At 49.3% G+C, this 23,962-nt stretch overlaps 2 protein-coding genes across 5 annotated transcripts in view; one reads left to right on the top strand and one right to left on the bottom strand.

Moving 5' to 3' along the window:
- The first annotated feature begins 2,407 nt into the window (after positions 1 to 2,407).
- On the top strand, positions 2,408 to 5,805 carry PLAAT1 (phospholipase A and acyltransferase 1). Of its 4 annotated transcripts, none has more exons than XM_035545088.2 (4): positions 2,408 to 2,501; positions 2,917 to 3,135; positions 3,662 to 3,910; positions 4,306 to 5,805. In XM_035545088.2, exons 2-4 carry the CDS (start codon positions 2,997 to 2,999, stop codon positions 4,464 to 4,466), a joined length of 549 nt encoding a protein of 182 aa, XP_035400981.1. In that variant the 5' UTR covers positions 2,408 to 2,501; positions 2,917 to 2,996; the 3' UTR covers positions 4,467 to 5,805. The 4 variants fall into 4 exon arrangements, with proteins under 4 accessions (XP_035400981.1, XP_035400983.1, XP_035400982.1 ...); XM_035545090.2 differs by having other exon boundaries at positions 3,662 to 3,930; XM_035545089.2 differs by having other exon boundaries at positions 2,416 to 2,501; positions 2,914 to 3,135.
- Positions 5,806 to 6,689: 884 nt separating this feature from the next.
- The window catches only part of LOC118247059 (probable cation-transporting ATPase 13A5), a 30,708-nt gene continuing 13,435 nt past the window's right edge, over positions 6,690 to 23,962 (bottom strand). The window contains exons 13-30 of the mRNA XM_035544742.1: positions 23,826 to 23,887; positions 21,194 to 21,344; positions 19,896 to 19,979; positions 18,653 to 18,809; positions 17,136 to 17,253; positions 16,470 to 16,594; positions 16,152 to 16,321; positions 15,302 to 15,421; positions 14,453 to 14,532; positions 14,145 to 14,187; positions 13,229 to 13,338; positions 12,314 to 12,410; positions 11,655 to 11,727; positions 10,891 to 11,065; positions 10,006 to 10,193; positions 8,427 to 8,515; positions 7,543 to 7,623; positions 6,690 to 6,884 (exon numbers count right to left, since the gene is read on the bottom strand). Of these exons, the coding sequence (XP_035400635.1) occupies positions 6,690 to 6,884; positions 7,543 to 7,623; positions 8,427 to 8,515; positions 10,006 to 10,193; positions 10,891 to 11,065; positions 11,655 to 11,727; positions 12,314 to 12,410; positions 13,229 to 13,338; positions 14,145 to 14,187; positions 14,453 to 14,532; positions 15,302 to 15,421; positions 16,152 to 16,321; positions 16,470 to 16,594; positions 17,136 to 17,253; positions 18,653 to 18,809; positions 19,896 to 19,979; positions 21,194 to 21,344; positions 23,826 to 23,887 (2,118 nt within the window). The remainder of the gene's footprint in view (positions 6,885 to 7,542; positions 7,624 to 8,426; positions 8,516 to 10,005; positions 10,194 to 10,890; positions 11,066 to 11,654; positions 11,728 to 12,313; positions 12,411 to 13,228; positions 13,339 to 14,144; positions 14,188 to 14,452; positions 14,533 to 15,301; positions 15,422 to 16,151; positions 16,322 to 16,469; positions 16,595 to 17,135; positions 17,254 to 18,652; positions 18,810 to 19,895; positions 19,980 to 21,193; positions 21,345 to 23,825; positions 23,888 to 23,962) is intronic.

Raw genomic sequence — 23,962 nt, 5'->3', positions numbered from 1 at the left:
TGAACACTGCATTTGATCAAGATGAATCTGCACACGATACACACCTATAGTCAGCATTTCTTTTAATTTCTTTGTATTACTTTCTGTTCTTGTATCTTAATAGTGTATCTAATACTTTGAGAAGAAACAATAATAAATATACTATTGCATTTGCTGAAGATCTTTGAAATTTTGTCTACACTGTCTCTCAGATTTCATGTGTTAGATCCAAACTGAAATAAGCCCTAATGCACATTACCGCTGTGTTATCCTCAGAAGCCATTTGAATAACACTAAGTCCAGACAGAATTCAGCAGCACAAGCGAGCTGCACACTATCACATACATGCCTCTAATAGATGCACAAACTATGGACCGATGAGGTCAGAATTAATTATAGCATCCCAGGCAGGTCTTCTTGAAATTATTTTACCCAAAATCTTCAATGGGAGGGGACTGGTTGATTGAGCTGGACACAGTTCTTGCTCCTCTTCTGACAAGGCATGGTTGACTGGGGAGAGAAATATTTAAGACACCGAGCTTATCTGGTGACAGATGACCCCCCTCCATTCTCCCCACTGGGAGTGCCACTCTGAAAGAAGCAGTTGTTTGAATGACAGCTGCCTCCTTGCTGTCAGGACAGAGCGGATGAGAGCAAGGATTGTCATCAGCCCGTCTGTGGATGCTAATGGTAAGCAAGAGCATAACTTAACAAAAACTCTCTGAATAAACAGATCCTGTCATAAATTCTCCTTGGGGTCTTTGCAAATTCTGAAGCTGCCACGCTGAATGTGGTTAGAGATTTGCATCAGCTCAGTCCTGGATCATGCTAAGGACTCCCCAGTAGCAGAATATCCAAGTTGTTTGCAGCAAGGCCTAACAACATTGTACTGGTATTGGAGGTAATTTTCATCCAAGAAGCTCCTATGGTGCTATGTTTTAGAGTTGGGGGAGGAAAGTGTTGATAACACACCAAGGTTTTAGTTATTCCTCTGCAGTGCTTACACAGAGCCAAGGTCTTCTCTGTTTCTCACATTGCCCCACCAGCAAGTACCAGAAGCTGGGAAACCATACAGGCAGGATAGCTGACCCCAATGACCATAGGGATATCCCATACTGTCTGATGTCATTCTCAGCATTAAAAGCTGGGGTAAAGGAGGAGGAAGCAGGAGGGACAGTGCGGGCTTCCTGTTATTTCTGACACAATGCTGGTTATTTTTGATTTGCCCCTTCTTTCCCTGCCTACTGTATCCAGAATCTCATGCGTGCTGTCAGCCAGAAGAGTATTTGTAATGTCCATGGACAGTCAGGTGGATAAAAGGCCATTCAAGAACATGCCAGCAGTCCATACGTGCACAACCCAGCTATTGAGGAACAGATGTGAATGGAAAGGGGCTGTCAGTCTCAATACATAATGAAAACAAGTTAGTACGAGGGACCTACCTGTGCACAAATGAGCTATCAACCTTATGCTGCAGTTTCACCACATTCATAAAGGCATCTTTCCTGCCTGTTCAGCAGCAGCTTCCTATTGCTCTCCCATACTTGCTAACAGTGCAATTCTGTGAATGCTGAGCAGTGCTGACCACGCTCACCTCCTGTTGTAGCTGGCAGGAGCACAGCACAATCCATACCCTAGAGGATCACAGCCCTAACTCTCCAATGCGACATGGCTCATCTGTGCCCAGGTAGAGTAGATTTCTGGGTTTGCATGGATCTGCTTTGCTATTTCAGTACCGTAGGAATCGCCTTGGTTTTCCACTGCAGGGCCCTGTAAATACTTCAGATTTGAAATGGGGTAAGAGAGAAAGCAAAACTGCAACCCAGTGCTCCACTGACTCAACAACTTCATCTTGATAGAAGCCAGAAAAACGACAAATGTGACGCTGCTCTGATCCTGTAAGTCAACCAGCTCTCACCTGACTTTCAAAATGCTGGGCTTTAATTACACCGCTTAGTTCAACTTATCCAGAGCATGCTTTTGTTGATAGTGAACCCTCCTTTTTAGCAAACTGTGGTGGCTGTAGCCAAGGGGACAGCCACATCTGCTCAGACTCACCCACTCCTCATCTCAGAGGACTCTTGCTGGGCACAGTGCACCATGAGACTCCTTCTGTGTCTGGAGAGAAATCCCTCGGCCACAATACGAGAGACACATCAAAAGCTACCCTACATATCTCGTTGCCCTAAAACAGCAACTGGAATTGACTTTGAGCTCCACCTCCCTCGCTTCTCTTTACCAGCACAGTGAAACAGCTCTCGGGGTGGAAAGGATGCCCACCTACCTCTCCTCCAGGAGCAGCCCTGTGGGGGGACCGGCCGGGGGCTTTGCAGGCGGGCAGCTCCCCGGGTCTAAGCACGGGGATGGTGCCAGCGCCGCCTGCTCGGAGCCTGCCCGGCTGCGGTTATTTATAGCGGCCGGGAGGAGCCAGGGAACGGAGCCAGGGAACGGGGCCGGCCTCCGCCGCCAGCCTCGCCCCGGGCCGCAGCCTGGGCACGGCGGCAGCAGGACGGGAGCTGGGGGTGAGCGGGGAACCGGGAGAGCTCGGGGGCGGGGGGGCGAGATGGAGATGGGGCTGCCGGCAGGATGCGGCCTCTCGGGGAGATGCAGCCCCCCCCCCGGGGTGCCGCAGGGCAGCGGGAGAGCTGCAACCGCAGCCCCCCGGGGGCTGCCACCCTCCAGCGGAGCTGGCCCCATGGGGCTGTTTTTGGGAGAGCCTCCGAAGGGCTTGGGGGTGGCGGGGGGAGCAGCTCGGTGCCTGTATCCCGGAAGAGGGCCGTGCGGCGAGTGCTGAGAGCTGGGTGCTGGCCACAGCCCGCGGTGGCTTCACCCTTTGCCCGCATGGCGTTGCAGGACGGGGTGGATTTCATTTCATGCCCTGTGCCAGCACGCATGTGCCTTGCCCTAATGATCTCCTGCCCTGCCACTCCCCAGCAGATGCCCTCTGCACGCCCCAGACATCTGCAACGTGTCTCGCGTTGAGCCAGAGGGGCACGTGGTGACCTGGCACTGTGAAGATGGCAGCTCCCGAGAGGTTCAGTGCTGCCCACCCTGGTGACCCCCAGCCCGGGGACCTGATTGAGATCTTCCGGCCGGCTTACCAGCACTGGGCCCTCTACCTGGGGGACGGGTACATCATCAACGTGACGCCCGTCGGTAAGGCTGGCGCAGCCCAGCAGGGTGCAGTTTTGGGGTGACTGGGGCCCTGCCTCCCTCCCGACACAGGTGGTTGGCCCCACGTGGCCTCAGCTGTCCTGGCAGCTCCGTGATGGAAGTGGGGAAGAGCACAAGGAAGGGGCAGGGTGTGCAGATATGGCTGCGTTGCCCTGGGCCCATCTTTTAGCCCCTGGTGACTTTAAATCCCATGCGGTGAAATAGGGATGGGCCGTGTCTCCAGACCTTCTCTACCACTTGGGAACATGCTCAGCACCAGCCTGCGTGAGGGGCTTGGGCACCAGGGGAGGCTTGTGGCTCAGGGTGGGGGAATTGCAGTCTGAAGGGCTGTGTGGGTCCCCCCCCCCGGGTCCTTTTGGGTTTTTGCTGTCCCCTTCACTGCTCCTGGAGCTACACATGTACTCAGGGGCCCTGAGCAAATGCTACAGATGGCAAAAAACAATTCATTTGGAGTCTCAGAGGGGCTGTATGGGGCTGACCTGGCTCACCCTGTGCCTGCCTCCCCCAGATGAGGGGCCCCCGGCCACGCTGGGCAGCGCCAAGTCAGTGTTCAGCCGAAAGGCCCGGGTGAGGATGCAGCTCCTGAAGGACGTGGTGGGAAATGACACTTACCAGATCAACAACAAGTACGACGGCACCTACGCTCCCCTTCCTGTGGAGGAGATCATCCGGCAGGCTGAGTACCTCATCAACCAGGAGGTGTCCTACGACCTGCTGGGCAACAACTGCGAGCACTTCGTGACGCTGCTGCGCTACGGTGAGGGGGTCTCTGAGCAGGTAGGTGACATGGGGTAGCCCCCGCACGTTTCTCCGGGCACCTCCTTGCAGAGTCTGCACAGAAATTCCTGCAGCACAGACCCCAGACTGCATGGGGACAGCAAAGCCCCAGGCCAGAGCCCAAACCATTACAACCTCACCACAGCCCCTGGGCCAGGTGGTTTGCTATGGTCTGTGTGCAGCCTGGCAGTGGCCCTCTTGCTCAGCCCAAAGGTAAGGGCATGGGGAACACCCCTGTCCCCTTCTACTTATAGGGCAATTGTCTCTTGCATTCACTTCATTGCCTTGATTAGCTCTGCCTGCTCTTCATTAGCATGCCTGGAGGAGAAAATGCTCATCACGTTGCCAGCCTGTGTTTTGCTTCCCCCTTTGCAGGCCAACCGAGCAATCAGTGCCATCGGGTTTGTAACCGCTGCCGCCGGTGCCTTCTCCCTGCTGGGCTTGTTACGGAGCCGATCCAGAGAGAGGCAGTACTGAGGGGCTGCCGGCAGGACACGGGACATGTGGTGGCCGTGGCCACCACCGAGACTCACTAACTGACTGCGTGACCCTTGCTGAGGGCAGCGCTAGCCTGTTTGCCACAGCTGCTTTCATGACGCTGCCTGCGATGACGTTTGTGCTGGTCTGGGAGCACTTGCAAGAAAATCCTCCATCCTCACAGCCCAGGGCTCTGCTGAGGACTGGTACAGACTTCCGGCACACACGTTTCTACAGACTGGATCCTCTGGGCCTTCTGTGAATAACCTTTCTTAATCTGTGTGAAGAAACATTTTTACTTTTTTTAACTTTTTTTTCTTAAACAGAAGCAATGCAAAACTATTGCTGACGGCTGTTGTGTGCCTTCCATCCGAGGGCCCATCCAGGTGGAACCCTGGTGCTGAGCCAGCAGGAGAGGCACATCCCATGTCTCAGAGCTTGTGCTGCAGTTCCCAAGCTCTGAGCCCCTCATGCAAGGTCTGGAGGTGTGGGGGAAGCAGGGCCTACGAGCTGTGTCCCTCAGTGTTTAAAATGGGTGCTTTGGGTGTGATGGTGCCTGGCTCTGTTTTCTCCTGCCTGTGAAACTGTCCTTTTGCCTGGCATCCCTGACTCCCTTTGGGATCTGGAGGCCCCTGGTTTGGGCGGTCTGACAAAACCCCCAGGCAATTTTCCTCTGGCAGCTGTTTGCCCCACACTGGCACTGCTGTGCCACTGAAGTTTCAATCTCCATCTGTGTAAGTGCAGCAGTTGTTGACCAAGGACGTGACTAAGCTTATTCCTTGGTCTGACAAAGGGCCGAGGTTTAAAGAAAGGGCACCGTGGACTGCAGGGGCAGCTAGGAGCCTGCCTTTGGCTCTGCCATGACAAGACACGGAGTCCAAGCAGCGCATTGCTCCAGCACGAGGAAGAGCCTCCCCCAGCCAGCAGGATGGCAAAGCCAGTGTCCCTGCACGCCTGCAGAGTGAGCTGTGCATCCCCAAACCTACAGAGCCCCACCATCTGCCAGGCACAGTGCCAGTGTGTGGCTGCTTAGGAAAAGTGTGGTTTATTGTTCTTTATGGAGAATATTTGGCTTGCACGTTTGGAACTGTGCTATTTGCGGGTTGCATACTAAAAAAAAAAAAAGAAATCCTGTGTTGCCTTCACCACATGCAACTGCCTGGACTGTTATAAGAGATGAGAGCAAAAGCTGTCTGTAAGCAGCTTGCTATTTTTGTCTGCTCTTAACATGTATATAACTGGATCAGAAGCTTTTTTTAAACAGCAGTTGTTTCAATGTTTGAAATAACAAGGCCAAGCCTTCTGGTCATATTTTGTAGTGCTCTTTGTTGTTGCAATTAAATAAGATTCTTTTTAATATGGGAAAATGTATTATAATAAAACTGAACCTGGACATCCTATTTTGGGTCCTGTAAATGTAGCCAGAAGTTCTTCTGAGGCTGAACAACGTGAGGATGACAGAGTAAGCACAGCTGGGCTCGGCTTCCTGTACTGTGCAGCAGGGAGCACCAGCGCACATTAGCGGCTGCCTCTTGGCATGACCTGGTGAAAGCAGGTAGCTGTGGCTTAGCCCTGCTTTCTGCCCAGTGTGCCCTGAAAGTGGCGGTGCCATGTGGCACCAAACAGAGGCCAGAAGCTGGCTGTGACAGGGCGCTAAGTGTGGGCAGGGGTGCAGCTTTTCCTTCTTCCCCATCAGGAGGGCATCTCCCTGCCCAGCCCCGGCTTGCTGCAATGCCTGAGCTTAAACCTTCCTGGCACTCAGCACGTTATATCTGGCGAGGGAGGGTTAGGCCAGGACAGCGTGTGCACCCTCTCACAGCTGTAACTTGCTCTGGAGTAGAAGAAAACCAGAATTACATCATACGTGGAATTTTCTCGTAGTGCTTGGAAGCTGTGGAAGCTTATTTATAGCAGGATTTTGCAATTGCACATATGCTCCTCATTACAGTCAAGGTTAGGTCACTAACGGGGCCATCTAGCTCAGGGGGTGCATTGACAGGGTCTGGTGGAACAGCAGCCGCAGCCACCGCTTCACTGTGCTCAGTATTGCCGGGCCTTTGTAGGAGGTGCTGGCAAGGCTGGAGAGCTGCTGTTGCCATGGAGTAGAGTCAAAGCTGTTATTTTACCAGCAAGTGAGAGAATAATCCTCACCCTTGTTCCAGGGCACAGCCAGCCTGCCTCTGAATGGAGGGGTTGTTCAGGGAGTTCAGAAATCTGAGTGATGCAAGTACAAGCTGGTCAGTGCGGGCACGGCAGCCCCGTGCCCAGCTGCAGGCTCTCCCCTAGTCCCCATGCTCATAGCTGGGGTTAACGTAAACCTCAGCCATGCGTTTGGCTGCAAAGTCCTTTGTGTTTACTGGAGGCCAGTTTGGATCCCTCTGCAGCATCCTCTGCCATTTTCGGTACTGGCTCTTCGACTGGTACCCAAAGCAGGCTTTAATCAGCATCCAGAGGTGCTTGTTCTGCAGGAGAACATCCTGTGGAGTGAGATGGCACAGCATCAGTGGAGAGGGACCAAAGCCAGCTCCCGTGCCATGTGCCAGCTCCATTATATCAGGAGAACATCGATCTCAGGCTGTTCTGCTGAAGGTGATAACCAAGGGACAAGTTTATATTTCCTTCTGGGGCTGTGGGACACCTGGGAACGTGCTGCCCTACAGGGGACAAGACCTGGCATTGGACACAACCCAACGCTCCCACCCGGGATGGCCCAGCCAGCCCTGACCCACAACATGCCGCTTTGTGAGCCCCTGGACCTGCTTTAGGGCTTAGCCATTGCTGCACAAGCTGGTGCAGCTTCTGGCCTGGCTGCTTGCAGGGTAAGAGGGAAATGATATTAAAATCAGGGCCAAACACCAGACCCATGCTGCTCCCTCCCGGGTAGCTGTATGGCATTGCTCACTCTATAAAGGCTTAAGGGATGGGGTCTAAATTGTCTCTGGAGCTGCATCAAGTGTATTTGATCAACATACAGTGAGTCTTGAGGAAAAAAAACAGAGAAAAAAAAAAAAAAGGCCCTGAGGATTTGTGCTTCTGCAGGAGGAGAGCATGGCTGCAAATGGGGGAAGAAAGTCCCAAATGGATGCTGCTCCTGCTGCTCACACAAGGGAGCAGTCGGTAAACAAATGCACTCACCTCTGTAAAAAAAGATACACAGAAGTTGGCCAGGAGCATCAGTAAGACATAAACTCTCCAGATCACAGGAGTGCACAGAAACTGTTGGAAAAGACATGAGCAGCAATTAGGTTTGAATGCCTTGCCAAGATTTGCATCTGTTCCTAATGATTTGAGAGGCTGACTAACATGTTCCCAATGGCATGCATGGAGGAAGCAGTAGGCAGCAACAGTAATCCCTTGTCACAGAGATCTTGGAGGGTCTGATGCCAGCTTCCCCCTGGCACATAGCTCCTTGACATCTCCACTACTGACACTGCTGCTGAAACCAGCAGATTGGGTGCCCAGGGCAGGGTTTGGTGCCCAAATATTCTGGGGAGCCGCAGCCGATGTGCAATGTGTGCATGTCCACACTAACGGCAGATCTCTGCCTGCCTCCATCCGCTGTCAGACAGCTGGGTTCCCGTTATTGGGGCGGCACAGCTGGTGGCAGCCACCTGTCCTGTGCCCTGGCCAGGCAGAGGCAGGCACAGCCCCACGGGAGCTCATCCTGCTCCAGGAGGGGTGGCAGCAGCAGCCATCCCTGCATGCTTGCTGCTCCAGCCAGCAAACCTCCAACGTGCAAACCCACGCTCCGTGCCGTTGTGCTTTTCTGTTAGGAAGAACAGCTCAGCACGATATAAAGTGTTTTTTCTTCTTCTCCCCATCGCCACCCTGTCTGCAGGGGGGAGGAGGATTGCCTCGTTAATCAAGCCCTTGTTGGAGGGATGTTAGAGAAGTCTGAAAGGGCTGCCCAGTCAGCATCAAATCAGCAAATTCACTTCCAAGATGACTGTAGCTGTGGCTTGTGCTCTGTATGCTTATGTAAAGGGCAAGCAAAAAATGCATGTTTTGTTTTGGCTTACCTGCATGCCACGGTACACAGCATCAATGTCGGCAAAAAAGAGGAAGAGGCAGACTGCAAGCTGGAGGGCCAGGAGGACAGAAAACACATCTGGGGAAACAAGAGCATTGGTGGGCCAGGGAATGGTGGGTTTTGATGACCAAACTCTGCAAATAGGTTGATGGGAGCCCCGAATACTAAAACTATAAAACTGCCAGCCTGTAATTTTTTAATTTTTGTTATTGTTGTGGTTTTTTTTTTTTTTATGTGCCTAGAAGAGCTGTGGAATTAAAACCTAGAGGAGCTACTACTCCCCAGCAGCCTGTTGCAAAGCTCACCACCTGCACTGTTTTTCTTGCACAAGTGATTTGGCACTTTCAGATTCCTAAACAAGCACAGGGATCTGCCTCAAAAGGGCTCTGCTGTGAGCCACCCCAGCATCCTTCCCCTGTGCTCCCTGCTCCACCTGCTCAGCTGGGCACCTGGACAGCAGGCAGGAGAGAAGGCAGATTGCTCTTGTGGCGGGGTGCTCTGCGACTGACGAGTCCGGAGGTGGACAATGCTTGTGTCTTGCACGGGGAGAGCTTGTCTGGACTTGCATCCTTTTCCAAAGGAGCAGGAGGCCATAAAGTAATGGCAAATGGCTCAGGGGTCCAGAGGTGCCAAAATCCTGGCAATTAGCAGGACCTGAGCACCTAAAACTAGCAGGCAAATTGGGTCAACAGCTTCCTGCAACCTTCCTCACTGCCAGGGTGGAGAGGTGACAGGGCTGAGTGGGTGGCAAAAAGAAGGGAATTGCTCTTTGCTTCCTCCTAGTGATTGTTCCTGAACAGGGATGAAGCACAGAGGTGTGAGCAGATTCCTCAGCTGAGAGTCGTCTCTGCCCCAGGCTGGCTGCTTGCAGGGCAGCTTCTTCTGGCCTCACCTCTCTTCCGTGGGTGATCAGGGCTCAGCAAAATGGGTTTGGGACCTGCCTTTTGACAAAATACCTAATGAAATCAGCTCTGCTAAGGTTAAGCAAAATCCTGTCCTCTCATCCATGAGTAAAAAGCTGCAATTGCAAAAGAGCTATCAGTCAGCTGGAGCCTGGTAGGGGTAAATCATGTCTGCAAAACTCAAACAGAAAATCAAAGGTTTCTGTGAGAGGATTTTAACAGTGATATTATCACAAGCTTTTCTTTCTCATCTCTAGGAATGGAAGTCAGACAAGGTAAGACCGCATCTCAGAGGAGCTCTTTTTGATGTGGGATTTTGAAACAAATACATCTGATCCTTATATGCTATCTGTGTTCTCAGTAATACACAGTTCTGCACTGAACCCAGTACATCGTCTTTTGGAAAGCACATACTTTCCAAGTTGCAGTCTCCTTTTTCAGCTCTGCTGCTTCTTTTCTCAAGGAGGAAGATAACACATGGAGTGCTCAGTGTGCTCTTTTAGAGACGGGGAAGTAGGAGCTCGGATACACAACAATTATATTGCATGCCAGTCACCGGCATGGGTACAAAAAAAGCCATGGCATCCCTTCCCTAGCAGCCTCTCCTGCCATAGTTATTTTGGGGCAGGGAGGCTGCAAAGCACACATAACTCCAGCTCTACTCACAGTTGGTGTAGATGGGCTTCCGGAAGGGCTTTCCCTTGGAAAAGACAAAGGCCACAATGATGCAGTTGATAGTGGTCAATGGCCACAGTGTCGTGTCTTCGTAACTGAGGACAGTGCTCTGGACACTGCTGGTACCATTCCCCTTGGGGCTGGTGGTGAGCACAGTCTGGTTCCCCAGAGAGCAATGTCTGTAAGGTAACGCTCAGCATTTTGTCCCTGCTTTCTCCTGCAAGAGTGAGCAGCAACAGCAATTCCCTCCTCTCTCCTACCCAGCCTACCGTAACAGCCAGGTATCACCCACAGGAATGAAAAACATATTTAAAAATGAACAAACAAAATCACAAAAAACAACTTAATCCCTGCCCCGTGCCAAAATCTCGTCTCCCAGGCGAGCAGTGAGAGCAGTGCTCAAGACAGCGATGAGGAAGCATGCCCCAGCTGCCCGCACACCACGCTGGCAGCGCGCAGCCTCTGCGCAGTGGGCAAGGGCTGCAGCTGGGCCCTAGTATGCAGGAGCATCCCCACTGAGTCGCCTTGATGTGCCTCCCCCCTGCCCACCTCGTTCTGCACCGTGGTGGGATGCTCACTGATATATCATAAGTCGGCTCTGGAACATGGGGAAGTTTTTTTGCATTGTGCAAACACAAAATGAGCCAGCTCCTAAACCTGCAACCATTTTAAAGCCAAGCTGGGTTCAAGAAAACCCCAGCCTCCAGGCTGTGTTTGGGTTTGTGGTTTTTGTTTGTTTGTTTGTTTTTTCCAGCAGAGCTTTGCAGCCAGGAGAGGGCTGCAGAGGGGAGCAGGGAGCTGCTGTGCACCCAGGGCTGGGCTGGCCCCACAACGAGAGCTGCGGGCCGGGTGTCCCGGGCGAGGAGAGCAACTCACCTCCGGCTGGCCAGCGCTACATACCAGGGCTGCTGCTTCACCAGAAGGAAGCCACAGGTCTGCATGGTTACAGTGAAGCACACGTTGAGGACAACAGAGAGCAGCAAGGGAGGAGAGATGAGCTGGCCAGGGGGGCGGTAGGGTGCCAGCTTTGGATAAGCTTCGGTCAAGCTCACTGGAGAGAAACCAGTCGTGTTTGTGGTCAGTGGCAGTGCAGCCCACCAGCAGCCCTCTGCACTCACTGGGCAAACAGAGCCACATGCAGATCCCCCATCCCAACATCATGGGTGAGAAATGCATGCCTGGGTCTAACAAGCAGGCAAGAAAGGGCTTTATGTCCACTGTTTTCCATCTGAACCCTCTCTGAATCCCCACCCCAGGGAAACACTCAGGGAAGATGGGGAATATCACCCCCACTTGCAGGCGGGGATTCCCATGGGAGCCCAAGAGCCATACTGGGTCTCATGCTGGGACCATGCTGGAGCTGAAGTTACACTGAGCCCCGCTAGAAGCCACCAGAGCAACCTCTGCTCTTTGCATTGAGTCTCACATCCAAACCCTATCAATTCTGTAGATTCCTGTAGCTGTGTTTGCAAAGGCACAAACGACACACTCTGTGCCCAAGGGATTTCTCTACCACCGATGGTTATGGTGTTATTGACAGCAGAACTTGGCTTCTCGTTTTAATTTTTGTAGGAAAAAGAAGTTGACTATTTATACTCAGGCTCTCCAACAGACACAGCAGGCTTCCCCATGCTGCTTACTTGTTAGGCAAACCAGAAGTGTAATGACAACGTCTTGTATCAAATACTGGTGATTCCCAAAGATTTGCAGCTGCTGGAACAAAAACACAGAAGAGCCCACCTGATTACCAATGTCAGTTTTGAGGACACCAACTGTAGCACCAAATGCCACTTCAGAGCAGCAGCATGCCAGCAACAGCATCCTCACCACCCTGATGCAACCTTTGAGCACGAGCGAGCCCTTGCAGGTGACCCAGTGGGATGTGAATGTTTTTCCACCCTTCTTCCAGCAGACACCAGTACCTATGGACCACCCAGACCAGGTCACACACCCCCAGCCCGCAGTAACCGCAAGCACAGCCAGAGCTTCACGTTGTGCCAGGCTTGAAACATCTTTGGGTAGGCGAGACATGGACACAGTTGGTACACCCAAACTAGTGGCTGTGGAAGCAGGGTTATTTCATCATTCGTTTCAACTGTTCTGATATTAACTGAAATACTTCATGTAGTAAATTATTATTCAATTATCCAGCTTTTCACATCTTCAAAACTTTATCCTTACTCTATCTTACTCCTTGAAATCCCATATGCCTTCTCTCCCCTGCTGAGTAATACCACTGAGGATAAAAAACCTGTAGTGACCACAGCATGGTGATAAAAGATTGGCATTAAACACTTACCCAAAACAGCAGAGCAGTACCAACAAACTGAATCAGGCCATACAGGGTCAGGTATTTAACCACAGCAAAGGAAGAAACCAAAGCAGCTCGACCTTCCCTGCTCAAACACAAAACAAAGCTAAAAAAACCCCTAACCCACCCAGTACTGGGGTTTTAGTGCCACAGGTTGTTTCTGCTTCTATGGAGAGTAATTCATTTTGTTTAGAATCCTTAAGAAGAATGGAAAATAGTTTAAATTCCATAGGCATATTTTGGCCTTAAGATAATGCAGAGCCACCGAAGCACCCCTCATCTGCAATGTTTTGTTTCTTTGTGTTTATTCTCCAACTACAATTTTAATACCTGGCTTAAGCTGCTGCTTTTTCATTTATAATTTGTTCAACAGTTCTGGGAATCAAGTGCATTGCTACATAAAGAAGTAATTGTCTTTTCATACATTTGGCTAAATGGCATTATTCCTGGCTGCTCCATGACTGCATACAGCATATGGATATCAAATTTTTAAGGTAATGACAAGCAAATCTGTCCTGTGGTCACTGCAATCCCTGCCCTCTTGTGTAACTCTACTCCTCTACTTGTTCCAAAAATATCGGCCTCTATTGGCAGCACTCACAGTATTGGAATTTAAGGATTAAAAAAAAAAAAAAAAAAAAGCCCCTTATGCTTTATTTTATGCAGTTACTGGGAAACAACTAAGTTTGGCTCATCAGCATCTTTCAGAGTAGCACGTGCACACAGCTGTGTGTGTATGTATATATTTTTATACACACACATTATAGCCATGAATACTTATAAATACTTATTTTTCATTACCAATCTGTCTCAGGAACCTGCACACGGCTGCGCAACTCCCACTTCCGACCCCACACACCAAGCTCAGCGCAGGCAGCAGCACCCCAAGACAGCACAACTGACCTGATCAGCTCCGGCACACATTGGATGTTGGGGATCTGGGAGGTGAAAGGCGAGGCCACTGATGCCTCCTGCTCTGACAGCGATATCCCCGCATGGGCCATTTTCAAAGCCTGAAATCCACAGAAGAAGGAAGCTGGAGATGCGTTCCCCCCCTCCCACACACACACACACTTTTAGTGGTGCTTCACAATTTTTGCTTCAAGTGTCCTTTGTAATTGATCTTCCTCTATTCTGTGGCCCATCTGATCTCATTTTCCAGATGTCTTTCGTTCCCTACAGCTTAAATACTTTGTTTGTTCATTTAATCCCATTGTACCTATTTACAGTTCTTTGAATTACCCTGTATGCTCTGTCTCCCACACTGGACTTTGTGCATACCTCTCCTGTTAAACAATCTGCTAAGCTATTTAAATTAGCATTTTATCCTCTTTCTGCTTCTTTCAATCTCCTGTTCATATTTCTTTCATTGCTTTCTTATAAGATCCCCGTAACCCAGCCTTGTCACCTCTGCTTTAGTGCTCAGGAGTGGGCTATGGATGACTTTCACCAAACTAGCTAATGCATTGTTATAAAATTATATTATGATAACACATTTATCACAATAATATAATAGATAATAGAATAATTATTTTTTTAATCATTAAGGCCCTCCAATTTGCAATTGTAAAATCTGAACAGATGTGTAAGAAGTATACTTATGTTAATATCTGGAGAAAAAAAGCCTTCTATTATTGTACATGTTGGTATGTAAAAACACATATAGGTAGTATTTTACAACAACACGCTGACCACGTATACTCACAGGCTAACGTGGGAAATGCTGGTGACAAGTTGTGCCAGGCAGCATCTCACCACAGTGCGCTTTAGGTTGAAAGAGGTAAAATTTAAGGAAAGCAGCAGATTTGCTCATACGTACCCCACAGTCGTTGGCTCCGTCACCGCACATGCCCACGTAGTAACTGTTGGAGGAAAAGGAGGGAAAACACTGATGAAAGGAGGGAAAATCGGAGAGAGGGAAGGTGTTTGTAGGTGCTGGAGGCTGGCTCAGTGTTCTTATCTCAGCCCTGTTTCATGCAGCTTTCCGTGCTGTGATGGAGCAGGGGCCGAGGCCACAGCAAGACCTGCATGGGGCAGGGGGCCTGGGGCAGCACCAGCAGGGCCAGTTACACTTCAGAGAACACCTTCCCTCAGTTGGATACAAAAAGAAAGCCGACAGAACCTTACTCGAGTTTCTGAAGCTCTTCCACAAGGCTGGATTTCTGACCAGGAGACATTCTAGCAAAGACAGTAGCATTCACCAGTATCTGCAGGACAGAGCAATGGGCTGCTTCAGGTGGGCGTTCGTGCCCTGCCATCCCGCTGAGGCAGGATCAGGCCTCCCCAATGGGTTCCTGACACAGTCCTCTAATGCACTCTCCCTGCCCCGACCACGGTTTTGTTACACTTAGGATAAGGTTTCTCCTAACACCATGTTTAGCCAGCTCTGGTTTCTGCCTCGCCCCTCCATGGGAGACCAGCGGTCACCACATGCACTGCGGCAGCCGTGGAGCAGCCAGGCCTCATACCTCTTCCCCTGGTGCGGCACAGATGGCTGGTGACAGTGGCAATAACACTGCTCAGCCGGGGGGTTTTCCAAGCTGTCCAGAGAAGTCCCTCTCCCAGCACCAGCTATTTAACGGGAGGGTGACAGGCACTGAAGATTTCTGCTGATGGGTGTGGGTATTTCATGTTCCTGCTGTCACTGCTGAACAGAAGACATTGCCAGCTCTGGCAGCGGTACGTGGGAATGGGGTTGATGTTTTTAATTAAACTGAAATGGAGGAGGTGACTGTGGAGTAACTCCACTGTGCAGCTGCTTGCAACACCTCAGCTACCCTGGTCAGCCGAGGACTCAGCAAATGCAGAAAGCCAGCTGTTTGGGCTGACCTTGAGGCACGCCAGGAGGCTGCCGAGTTGTCAGAAGTGACAACGCTACAGGTACTGACAGAAAAATACCTTTCTCCAGCCAGAACGCTACTGTCCTTTACACATAACAGGGAGGACGAGCAAGCACTTGGTTTCCTCTGAACTTACTTTTGGCAGCGAGCTGTAGAAGTGCTTTACGAGAACCTGGTAGGATTTCCCATTCATGGCAAAATGGTAGTTGCAGCTTTCTCCATCCAAGTTGATCTTTTCCTGGGCATTAGCACATACCTCCGAGAAATAAGAAAGAATTTAATCTCAGACTGAGGTCACCACAAAGCCTTGGACCCCAGGACTGACCCATCTCTGGAACTGCCCCTGTCCTGGCGACAACAGGCCCCGAGGTGTCACTCAGCCTATGACAAGGGCAGCGTCCCTGCCCTTGGGCAGCAATCCCCCTCCTGCTTTGTATCCAGCTCTGCTGATGGCCCCCAACACACCACACTGTTGCCCACCACACAAACAGGGACACAGCATCTTTTCTGCAGTCCTTTCCTGTAACTTCAGGCCTGGCAGCGCTTGATTTTCTAGCTGTGTTCCCGCAGCTAGAAAATAGCTGTTGCCAATACCTGTTAGCCACAGATGGCTAGTTTAAACACTGAAGTTAGGTCCAGCAAATAATCTCACAGACAAGTATTTTTAAATGCATTAATTAGGCACACTTCAAGCATGAAGGAAGCAGCCACTGCATCTGTAGAGCATTACCACTTATTCATGTAGTTATTTTGTACGCTGTCCTGAGCAAAGAGTCTTTGTATTAACTGTTTCTCCCTAGCAGATGAATGGTCCATATCACACCCCATATACCCTGAGGTAAGTAGGAACCAGCCCCTTTTACTTCCTCCCTTCCTCAAAGCTGCCTCAAAATGCTCAGCAAGGAACCCATACCCCGAAAGCCAGCTATTAGACATCAAAGCTTTGTTAATTCATCCTGGCACCTGACAGCAACCCCCCCAGCTGCACATACAGGGGCAGCAGCTGTGCTTGCTTTGCTGTCTTCTGCCAGCTGCCAGGCAATGGAGGCTGGAGTGGAGCCCTCTGGTTCACTTGCTTCGATGATGATGACTTTGCTGGCCTTGGGAATCATTTCCGCGCTCCTGGCCACCGTGACTGCTGTCTGGAGGTTGTCCCCTGCCAACGATAACAGAGAAGCTGGCCCTTTGTGTCCTCTGTCATGCCCCAGGTGGGGGCTGTGGAGCTGCCGTGCGATGGGGATGCTGGAGGAGCGAGCCCTTCCTGCGCTGCTCCTGTTCACCGTGGCTGGAGCTGGGGGATTCACCTGTGACCATGACGCTCCTGATGCGGGCGGCAGCCAGCTCCCGCAGCACAGGCTTCGTCTCCTGCTTCAGGCGATTCTCCATCACCAGGAGGCCCAGGAACACCAGCCCGGACTCTGCCTCCTCTCTTGGGGCAAGGACAGAAACAGAGGTGCTGCTGTGCTCAGCTGGAAACAGGCTTGGCTACACAGTGAAATGCAACTGGCACAAGTTCAGTGCTCAACAAGCACCAGCGTTTCTGCAGCTTCAACCAAGCCACAGGTCCCATGCCTTGCAGTCCCCTGGAAGGAGCAGCCCAGCCAAGGTGTGCGCAGGGAGGGGGAAGAGATCTGCAGGACCAGGCTGGCTGAAACCTGCAGGCTACAGCATTCAGTATGGCTTTCTATCACAATCCCAATCCATGGCCATACTGAAGCACAATTACCAGCTTTCATTGCCCTTTGATAACAGCTTTGGAAATTCAGTTCAGTGAGCTTTGCAAGAGCAGTAGTTAATTGCAAGGCAATTAACAGCATAATCAGCATCTGCTGAGAGGAAGGTGTGATGCAGCTCAGCTTCCTCATACGCTTCCGTAAGCAAGAGAGGAGGGGGAGGGCTGGGTCAGGTCCTAACAAGCTGGTAGGGAAGCAAGCCCGCAGCGATGCTAGCAGCTCCTCAGCACATCTTACCTCTCCAGGTCACTCACGTCTACATCCTTTCCTAGGCTTAGCACTTTATGGGCCAGTGCGATAACTCTGAAGCCTTGGCTTGTGTACATCTTAAGCTCCTTTAAAAAATCAGCTGGGACTGTTTACAGGAGAAAAGTGTCATGGTTAGAATATTCCATCTTTGCTGACTGCTTCTCTGGGTTTAAGCCTGCCCTTAACACACTGTAGAGCCTTACAGCGCTCAGCTTTGTCGTAGAAGTCAGCTAAGGCTGTGTAACTGACTGTTCAAATAAGTGATCTGTGCATCCATTTTCTACTTCTTAAATGCATATTAAGGTGCAGGTAGGTATGATGCATTACCAGGCAGAGAAAAAAAGGACTGATTCCATCATTCTGACCTGAGCTTTACAGCATACATGCTGAGTACTGCTCAGGGAGTTGTTTTTATGTTAATGCCTTAGTGGGAAATTTCTCTAAAATCCTAAATTTTCAATTCTGATGGTTCCAGTAAAAAAAAAAAAAAAAAAAAAAAAAAAACCTCTAAAAGGAGAGTTCCTTTTAACTTTGCAGTATTTTGTAATCACTATATACTGCAATCACAGCTTTACAGTGTGGTACCTAATTATTTATTAAGCTGTAATCAATACAAGAACAATCAAGACAGGAGGAGAGGAGCTATTCGGAAACCTGAGAAAGTGGAACAATGTTTTTTAAGATATCTTTCCTGCTGATGCTAAATTGTTTGGAGGTTTGTGTCATTGGAACTTACATAGCTTTAAACTAAGTTTTTCCATTGCCCCTCAAAACCATTTTCACCTGTTTTCAGGTCATTGCCATCTCAAATAACAAACAACAGAGACACAGACCACTGGTTGGCACCCTTCTGAAGTATTCAGTGAATACGACCCAAGTTTTACGTTTGCAGGCAAATTGGAGAACAAGCCTATAATATTGCTCTCACACACACAAAAGAAAAGCCTATGTTTACTTGCAGAGGGAGGACAGAAGTCCTGGCTTGAGTGTTAATAGCAATTATCCTTAATAACAGTAACTTGCATGTCCACAGCAAGTTTCCCATTGCTGAGATTTAAGGCCTTTGTGAGCTGGGTCAATAACTCTATGCTGAATTTACAGGTCAATAAATTAACAGAAAATTTAAGGAGTCATGCAGCACAACAGAGCAGCTGTGACAAATGCAATTACCGCTATCCCACACCTTCTCTGGGTATTTTGACATACTAACGCTATTTACGAGCTGTATCTTCAGCTGATGCCTGTCAGCTGGGTGATGTATAGCAGCTGAACCACAGGCTGTGCATCTCGCTAGCTGCTGGGCTGCATGCATCCTAACTCACAAACAAGCTTATTTGTATAGTTAACTAATGATATTTAGCTTCTGTACTGACCCCAGGCTTGTTTCTGGGTTGAAATGTACATATGTAGTAGCAGAGTGAGTGCTGCAAACCTTGCTAACACAAGGTCTGGTTTGGATTAAGTCCAAACAAAGACTGTAAAGGTGCCCTTCCCCACATCTGTACCAGTTTCTTGTCTGCATAAGCTGGACACTATTTCTGGTGCTCCTTTCATGTACAGGTCATACTGTTCCTCTCCAATCTTCTGTGAAACAACAGACATCCTCTGCAATCCAGAGGAAAATGGGAATTGATGTAGGATTGCTATTCCTTCCACAGGAGCCTGGAAGAGGTTGGGAAAGGGAGATGTTACTCAGGGGGTTGATTCATAGATTACACAAAGCAAATCCATCCTGAGCTTCAGCTCATTTGAGCCTTTCTGGCTTAGGTGATTTATTATTGTTAGGAGACAATTTTAGTATTTTCTGGCTATAGGATCAGATCACCGATAACAAGTTTAGGAACCACAGTTTCAAAAACAGTGGCTTCCCAGCATACTTCCCAGGAACCTCAGTGTTTTTCTTAATATTCAACTTGTTTTCTGGGCTTTGTCCCAGGTTTTCTCTTAGCAGCCACATACTGATGCAATATTCCTGGAGTTACAGACAGAGGAACTGAAAATTGATGTTACAGTGACATTACCAAGGGAACAGAGCAATGCTAGAAATCAGATTGTTTTCCATGTTGCCACAGCACTGTCTTTGTGGTACTGCTGACAGAAATCACCGCTCTTCTGCTGGGAAGAAGCTGTCTGGGTTAATGCACAGGCTGGAAATGTAACAATTTTCAGCCATCAAAACACGGAGCTCCTGCCTGGATTTTCAAGAGATGGGGTGAAGCAAACAACACCATGCTTTGGGGTGAGGCTGGTGAATCTGCCAATAGGGTTGCACAACCATTAGCAGCAAACTTATGGTCCATGTTCCTAGCTGCAGTGCCCCAACCTTACAGTGCCTCTTCCTGCAGATAAAGTCCTGCTTTAGACATTTTTCTAGATTGCAAGCTTTCATTACACTGGTCTCCAGTTAGACTTGTCATATAGCTTCATTATGTCAGCAGTTTTATTGGGTGAGGAAGCAGAAGTCTGTACCTGTTATTAGTGCAAATAGCAGAGCTGGAAATGGGAGGGTTTTAGGCACAAGAGCCCTTCTGGAAGCTCAGGAGCAGCTCCCGCAATTTAATCAGAATCTGCTTTTCTGGTCCTCAGCTTCCAGGCACTCTGTTTGCAGGGAAGATGCACCACGGGACCAAGAGTGGAGGAAAGGCATATTGCAGCCAGGAGCCCAGGTAAACAGTGCATGTACTAGAAGCTTCACAAGCTGGATGTTGAAAGCACAAAATATTCATTCCCAGAAAGAGCCGGACTCACGCTGCTGGCCTTCGGCCCCGGTCTAACGACACAGGTGTGAAGAACACCAGCCCCATCCTGAGATGTGTTGGACTCTTCTATCTCCTGTACAGGAGAAAAAAACATTATTTCTGACGCTTCATGTTTTGTATTTTTTGGCTTCACACCTGTCTGTTAAAAACAGGGATGGCAGCACATGACAGCATGTTTCCCCTTTGCTGTTGCCAACCAGCTGCCACAGTGTTTTGTTGTTATTTATGAGGTCTTTCTATCCATCATCACTGACAACCTCCCTGCAGTCATGTCCTTAGCAGAAGCCTACAGGGCACTGCATCTTTAGACTTGATGAGAGGAAAAAACTTGTGTCAAATTTTGTTTTCTCTAAATTCAAGTCCCGCAGAAATTTAATGTCATAGCAACAAAAGGAAAAGAGAACTAATCCCTATCTAGCTGGTTTTATCTTCCAGTCTCCTGCTTTAAAAGACTCTCACTGATGTTCTGTGCAGAAACAGGGTGGCAGTTTTAGGTGTAGGATGCTTTAGCCCTCAATCTTTGCTACTTTGTGTACTGCCACGGTTCATTCCCCCTCATTGTCCCCTTCTGCTGTTGTGCGGCTCTGCTGCTGCTTGTCCTTCCATCAGCCCGATGCCTTCCCGCAGTGCTTCTGCGAGAGCTGCATCTGTTTTATGTATTGATTCAAGTCTCTTGAGGAAAAGCTTGAAGGAGAAGAGATGATGGGGCAGTTAACTACAGTGACCCCAGAGCCCTTGCAGGCTGGGATGGGGAGAAGCAGCACCTTTCCTTCCCATGCCTTTCCCCTCCTGCCCCCCCAGCACAACCCTCCCCATCACTGCAGGTGTGCCCCGAGGCTCAGCCTCTCGCCCCCTCCCCCCTTAGGCTCCAGCCCTGGCTTCTCCATAGGGATGTCCCTTTGCAAATCAGAGAAAACAGCCCTCAGCACAAGGGCATAGAAACCTGCCCGCATGCTTCCTCGGCTGACCTGTGCTGTGCATGTAGCCAGCAGCGCAGCCTGAGCCCCTGCTTCCAGCAGCAAGGCTCCCCCTCTGCTTCATTACAGTCCAACATTTCCAGACCAAATTAAAAGAGCAAACACAGGCTTCCCTGAGGAAAACGATTGCTAGACTATCAAAAAAAACAGTTGCAGTGCTGCAAATTTGCCATGAGGTAAGTAGGGATAACAGCAAATTCCAGCTGTTGTGACCAGGAGTGAAAGGGGTTCCCCTACAGACATGCCTTTGAGCTTGGCCTTGACCCGGGGGCTGTGCTTTGGAGGTTGCAGAGGACCCGAGTCACGTTACCCAGTGCGTGCCCTCAAACATTTTCAAGTCCAGTGGATCTCCTTGAATCTTCTTATCCAAAACCACCAGGGAATGGCAGCTCACCATGGCTCCGCACACAGGTCCCCAGGGCAGAGGAGTGCTGGATGGAAACTTGCGAATTTCCTGAAACCTGGTTAAAATCAGAAGGTTAGTGGGACTGATAACAAGAAGGATGCAGAGAAGCTCCCAGCTAGCATATACAGGTGCAGCTTTGCTGCATTTAGTGGTGCTGAGCCCCAAAACAGCAAGCAACGTGCTGTCCTACCCTTCCTTCTGATAACAGCTCAGGGGCACTAAGGAGGCCAAAATGTTCCCAGTAATTAATTGTCATGAGTTCAGCTTGATGCAAAGTAACTGAGAAGGGAAAAAAGAGGGGCGGGTACAGGCCTGCTTAGCAATTGCTGTTTGGTATTAGAGCAGAGAAGACGCTATCAGGAAGAAAACAACTTGCAGCAGAGATCTCCAAGGCATTTAGCAATATGGCCTTGGAGAGCCTCCACTTCCACGGGTAGATCTTCCATCTGCAAACCCACAGACACCAGATGCTTGTCCCTCACCTTGGTTTTAAAAAATGGGTAAGCCAGACTTCTATTGAGTTACTTGAGGCACACTATTAAAGATCCATGTCCCGATTTATTTCTGTGGAAAGCCTTGAGATTTATTCCCTCCCTGGCCCTGCAGTACAGGCTGAGCACGTGTGCAGCTGGGCTGGGTGAAGACTGTTATTTCACCATGAAAGTTATTTCTCAGTCTTCTCACAGACACATTTTTTCCTTCTAAGAAACTGGCTGGCTGACAAGCTGTGTCTGCCAGACCAGAACACAGCCCATTACCATTTAGGCTGGCATGTTAAGGAGAAATTTAAATAAATTTTATTTGCCTTTGATCACCACTAGCATCCCCTGTTTCTAAAACAGGCACAGTGAAATGCATCTGGAAGCAAGCAGCATGACAGCTCGCAGCTCTATTAAAAGGAACAATGAATCCCAGGACCTGTCATCCCTCTGGGCCATCAGAGTCTGTTCTGTTTCCAGTAAATTATACCTTGTTCTCAGGCTGGTCATAATTGGCTTATTAATTAATTAATACTTGAGAGACACCGTGAAAATGCTAAACAACGTAAAACCAACAAACATTTGTATCTTATTAAACATACAATAGGATATTTTGCAAGTGGAATGAAATTCCTTTACTGTCATTGCCTCACGGTATTCAGATTAGCTGACAGCTAGTCTTATAATGTGTTTAAGAATGTGAATATTTAAGAAAGAGTAATTATGTAAATACACTAATGAGATCAGCACAGCCAGCGATAGCTCCTCCTCGCATTCTGGCAAGCCACCAGCACTGGTTCCCAGCTGGGCATAGATTTGACATGTCAGCAAAGACAGACTTATGTTCTGACACCTCACAGAGCTCCTTATTACAAGGATTTATTCTAATATACGGGCCCAATTTTGCTCCGCTGCTCACATGAGCAGATACTACCTGCAAGGCTACCTTGGTGGAAATCCCTCTGGCATTTGCCTGCCTCCTGGGGGGCTCCTCCTGGGGGGCTCCCAGCCCATCCAACATCCCCTGCTCAGCATGGCCTCCCTGGGGCACTGGATGGGCACCAAGAAGGGACCATGCTATCTGCCTGCAGTTTGGCCCTGCTGGAGGAGTATTTTATCAGTTGACACTTATTAATCTCTTCTCATTAATTTGCATCAGATAGCAATTTTCTCTCTGTCCTTTGAGGAAGTATGTGATTTTTCTCCCACAATGAATTCATCCTATCATTCATTATAGCATGATTATCTCTGTGGTGTTGAGGTATCTTATATATTAACAGCAACTAATGAAATCCAGGAGTAGATATGGGTGTGTGATTTGTCCTGGCCACTGCAAAAGATTAATATTTTGAGTTGGCTTAACATGCAGGTTGCACTTCAGAGCTGAAGTCTGTTATTGTATTTTAATAATATGAATTAAATAGTATAACTCTGGATATGGGCAAGTTTAATATTTGCATACTGGATATCTCTTGAGGTTTTCAGTGCTCCTCGGGCTTGGATTTGAGATGGAGCATGCCAGGGCTATGAGGGAGTCTGTAAGGACACCTAAGCTTTGCAGGTCTGATCTGTGGTCTCATGGATTTTTGCAGTGTTTACAGAAGGTAGGCGAGATTTGACAGGCACTGAAGATAGCAACGCTTCATTTCAACAGAAGGAGCATTATCCTAACCCTTAAAGGATGAAAGGTTTATTGAACAGATTAAGAATATTTATTGAACTATGCTGTGAATGACATAATTGAAAAGCTCTGTGCATATTCTCCAAATCCCCACAGAGTAATTAAAAGCACTCATGCTGCTGCTGGCTTCTCGACCACGCGTTTGTCTTGAATTAGCAGCTGCACTCACCACTACACCAGCCACTGTATTTGCAAGGAAGGAGCTGAGCAGAGGGCAGGGATCTTCACTTCCTTGTCTGCCCCAAGCTACCCACCTCTTGCTGCATGTTCTTTGCCGTCTCTCCCCATCCCATGCAACCACCTCTCTGCCAACCTGACTGCTGGGCAGTACCTCCGCACTGGAGATGGGTTCCCTCTAAAGGAAATCCTTCCTTACCGGCTTCCCTCAGAAGGGAGGACACCCCACAGGTCCAGTCCATCTTCTGTCAGTGTGCCTGTCTAAAATGAGATAAATGGCCGTTACCCTTTTCCTTCCCACCCCTTCCCCTGACACATCCCCAGAACTCTTTTCTG

This window comes from Cygnus atratus, chromosome 9 (genome assembly GCF_013377495.2).
Source record: "Cygnus atratus isolate AKBS03 ecotype Queensland, Australia chromosome 9, CAtr_DNAZoo_HiC_assembly, whole genome shotgun sequence".
In the NCBI taxonomy this organism is placed as follows: domain Eukaryota; kingdom Metazoa; phylum Chordata; class Aves; order Anseriformes; family Anatidae; genus Cygnus; species Cygnus atratus.
The sequence above is the reverse complement of the archived record's forward strand: the minus strand, read 5'-3'. Positions and strand labels throughout refer to the sequence as shown.

Bases quoted from the DNA above. Each gene is read 5' to 3' on its own strand.
- PLAAT1 (XM_035545088.2), top strand. From the start codon at position 2,997: ATGGCAGCTCCCGAGAGGTTCAGTGCTGCCCACCCTGGTGACCCCCAG. The intron at 3,136-3,661 runs GTAAGGCTGGCG...TGCCTCCCCCAG, and splicing joins CATCAACGTGACGCCCGTCG to ATGAGGGGCCCCCGGCCACG. The intron at 3,911-4,305 runs GTGAGGGGGTCT...CCCCCTTTGCAG, and splicing joins CGTGACGCTGCTGCGCTACG to GCCAACCGAGCAATCAGTGC.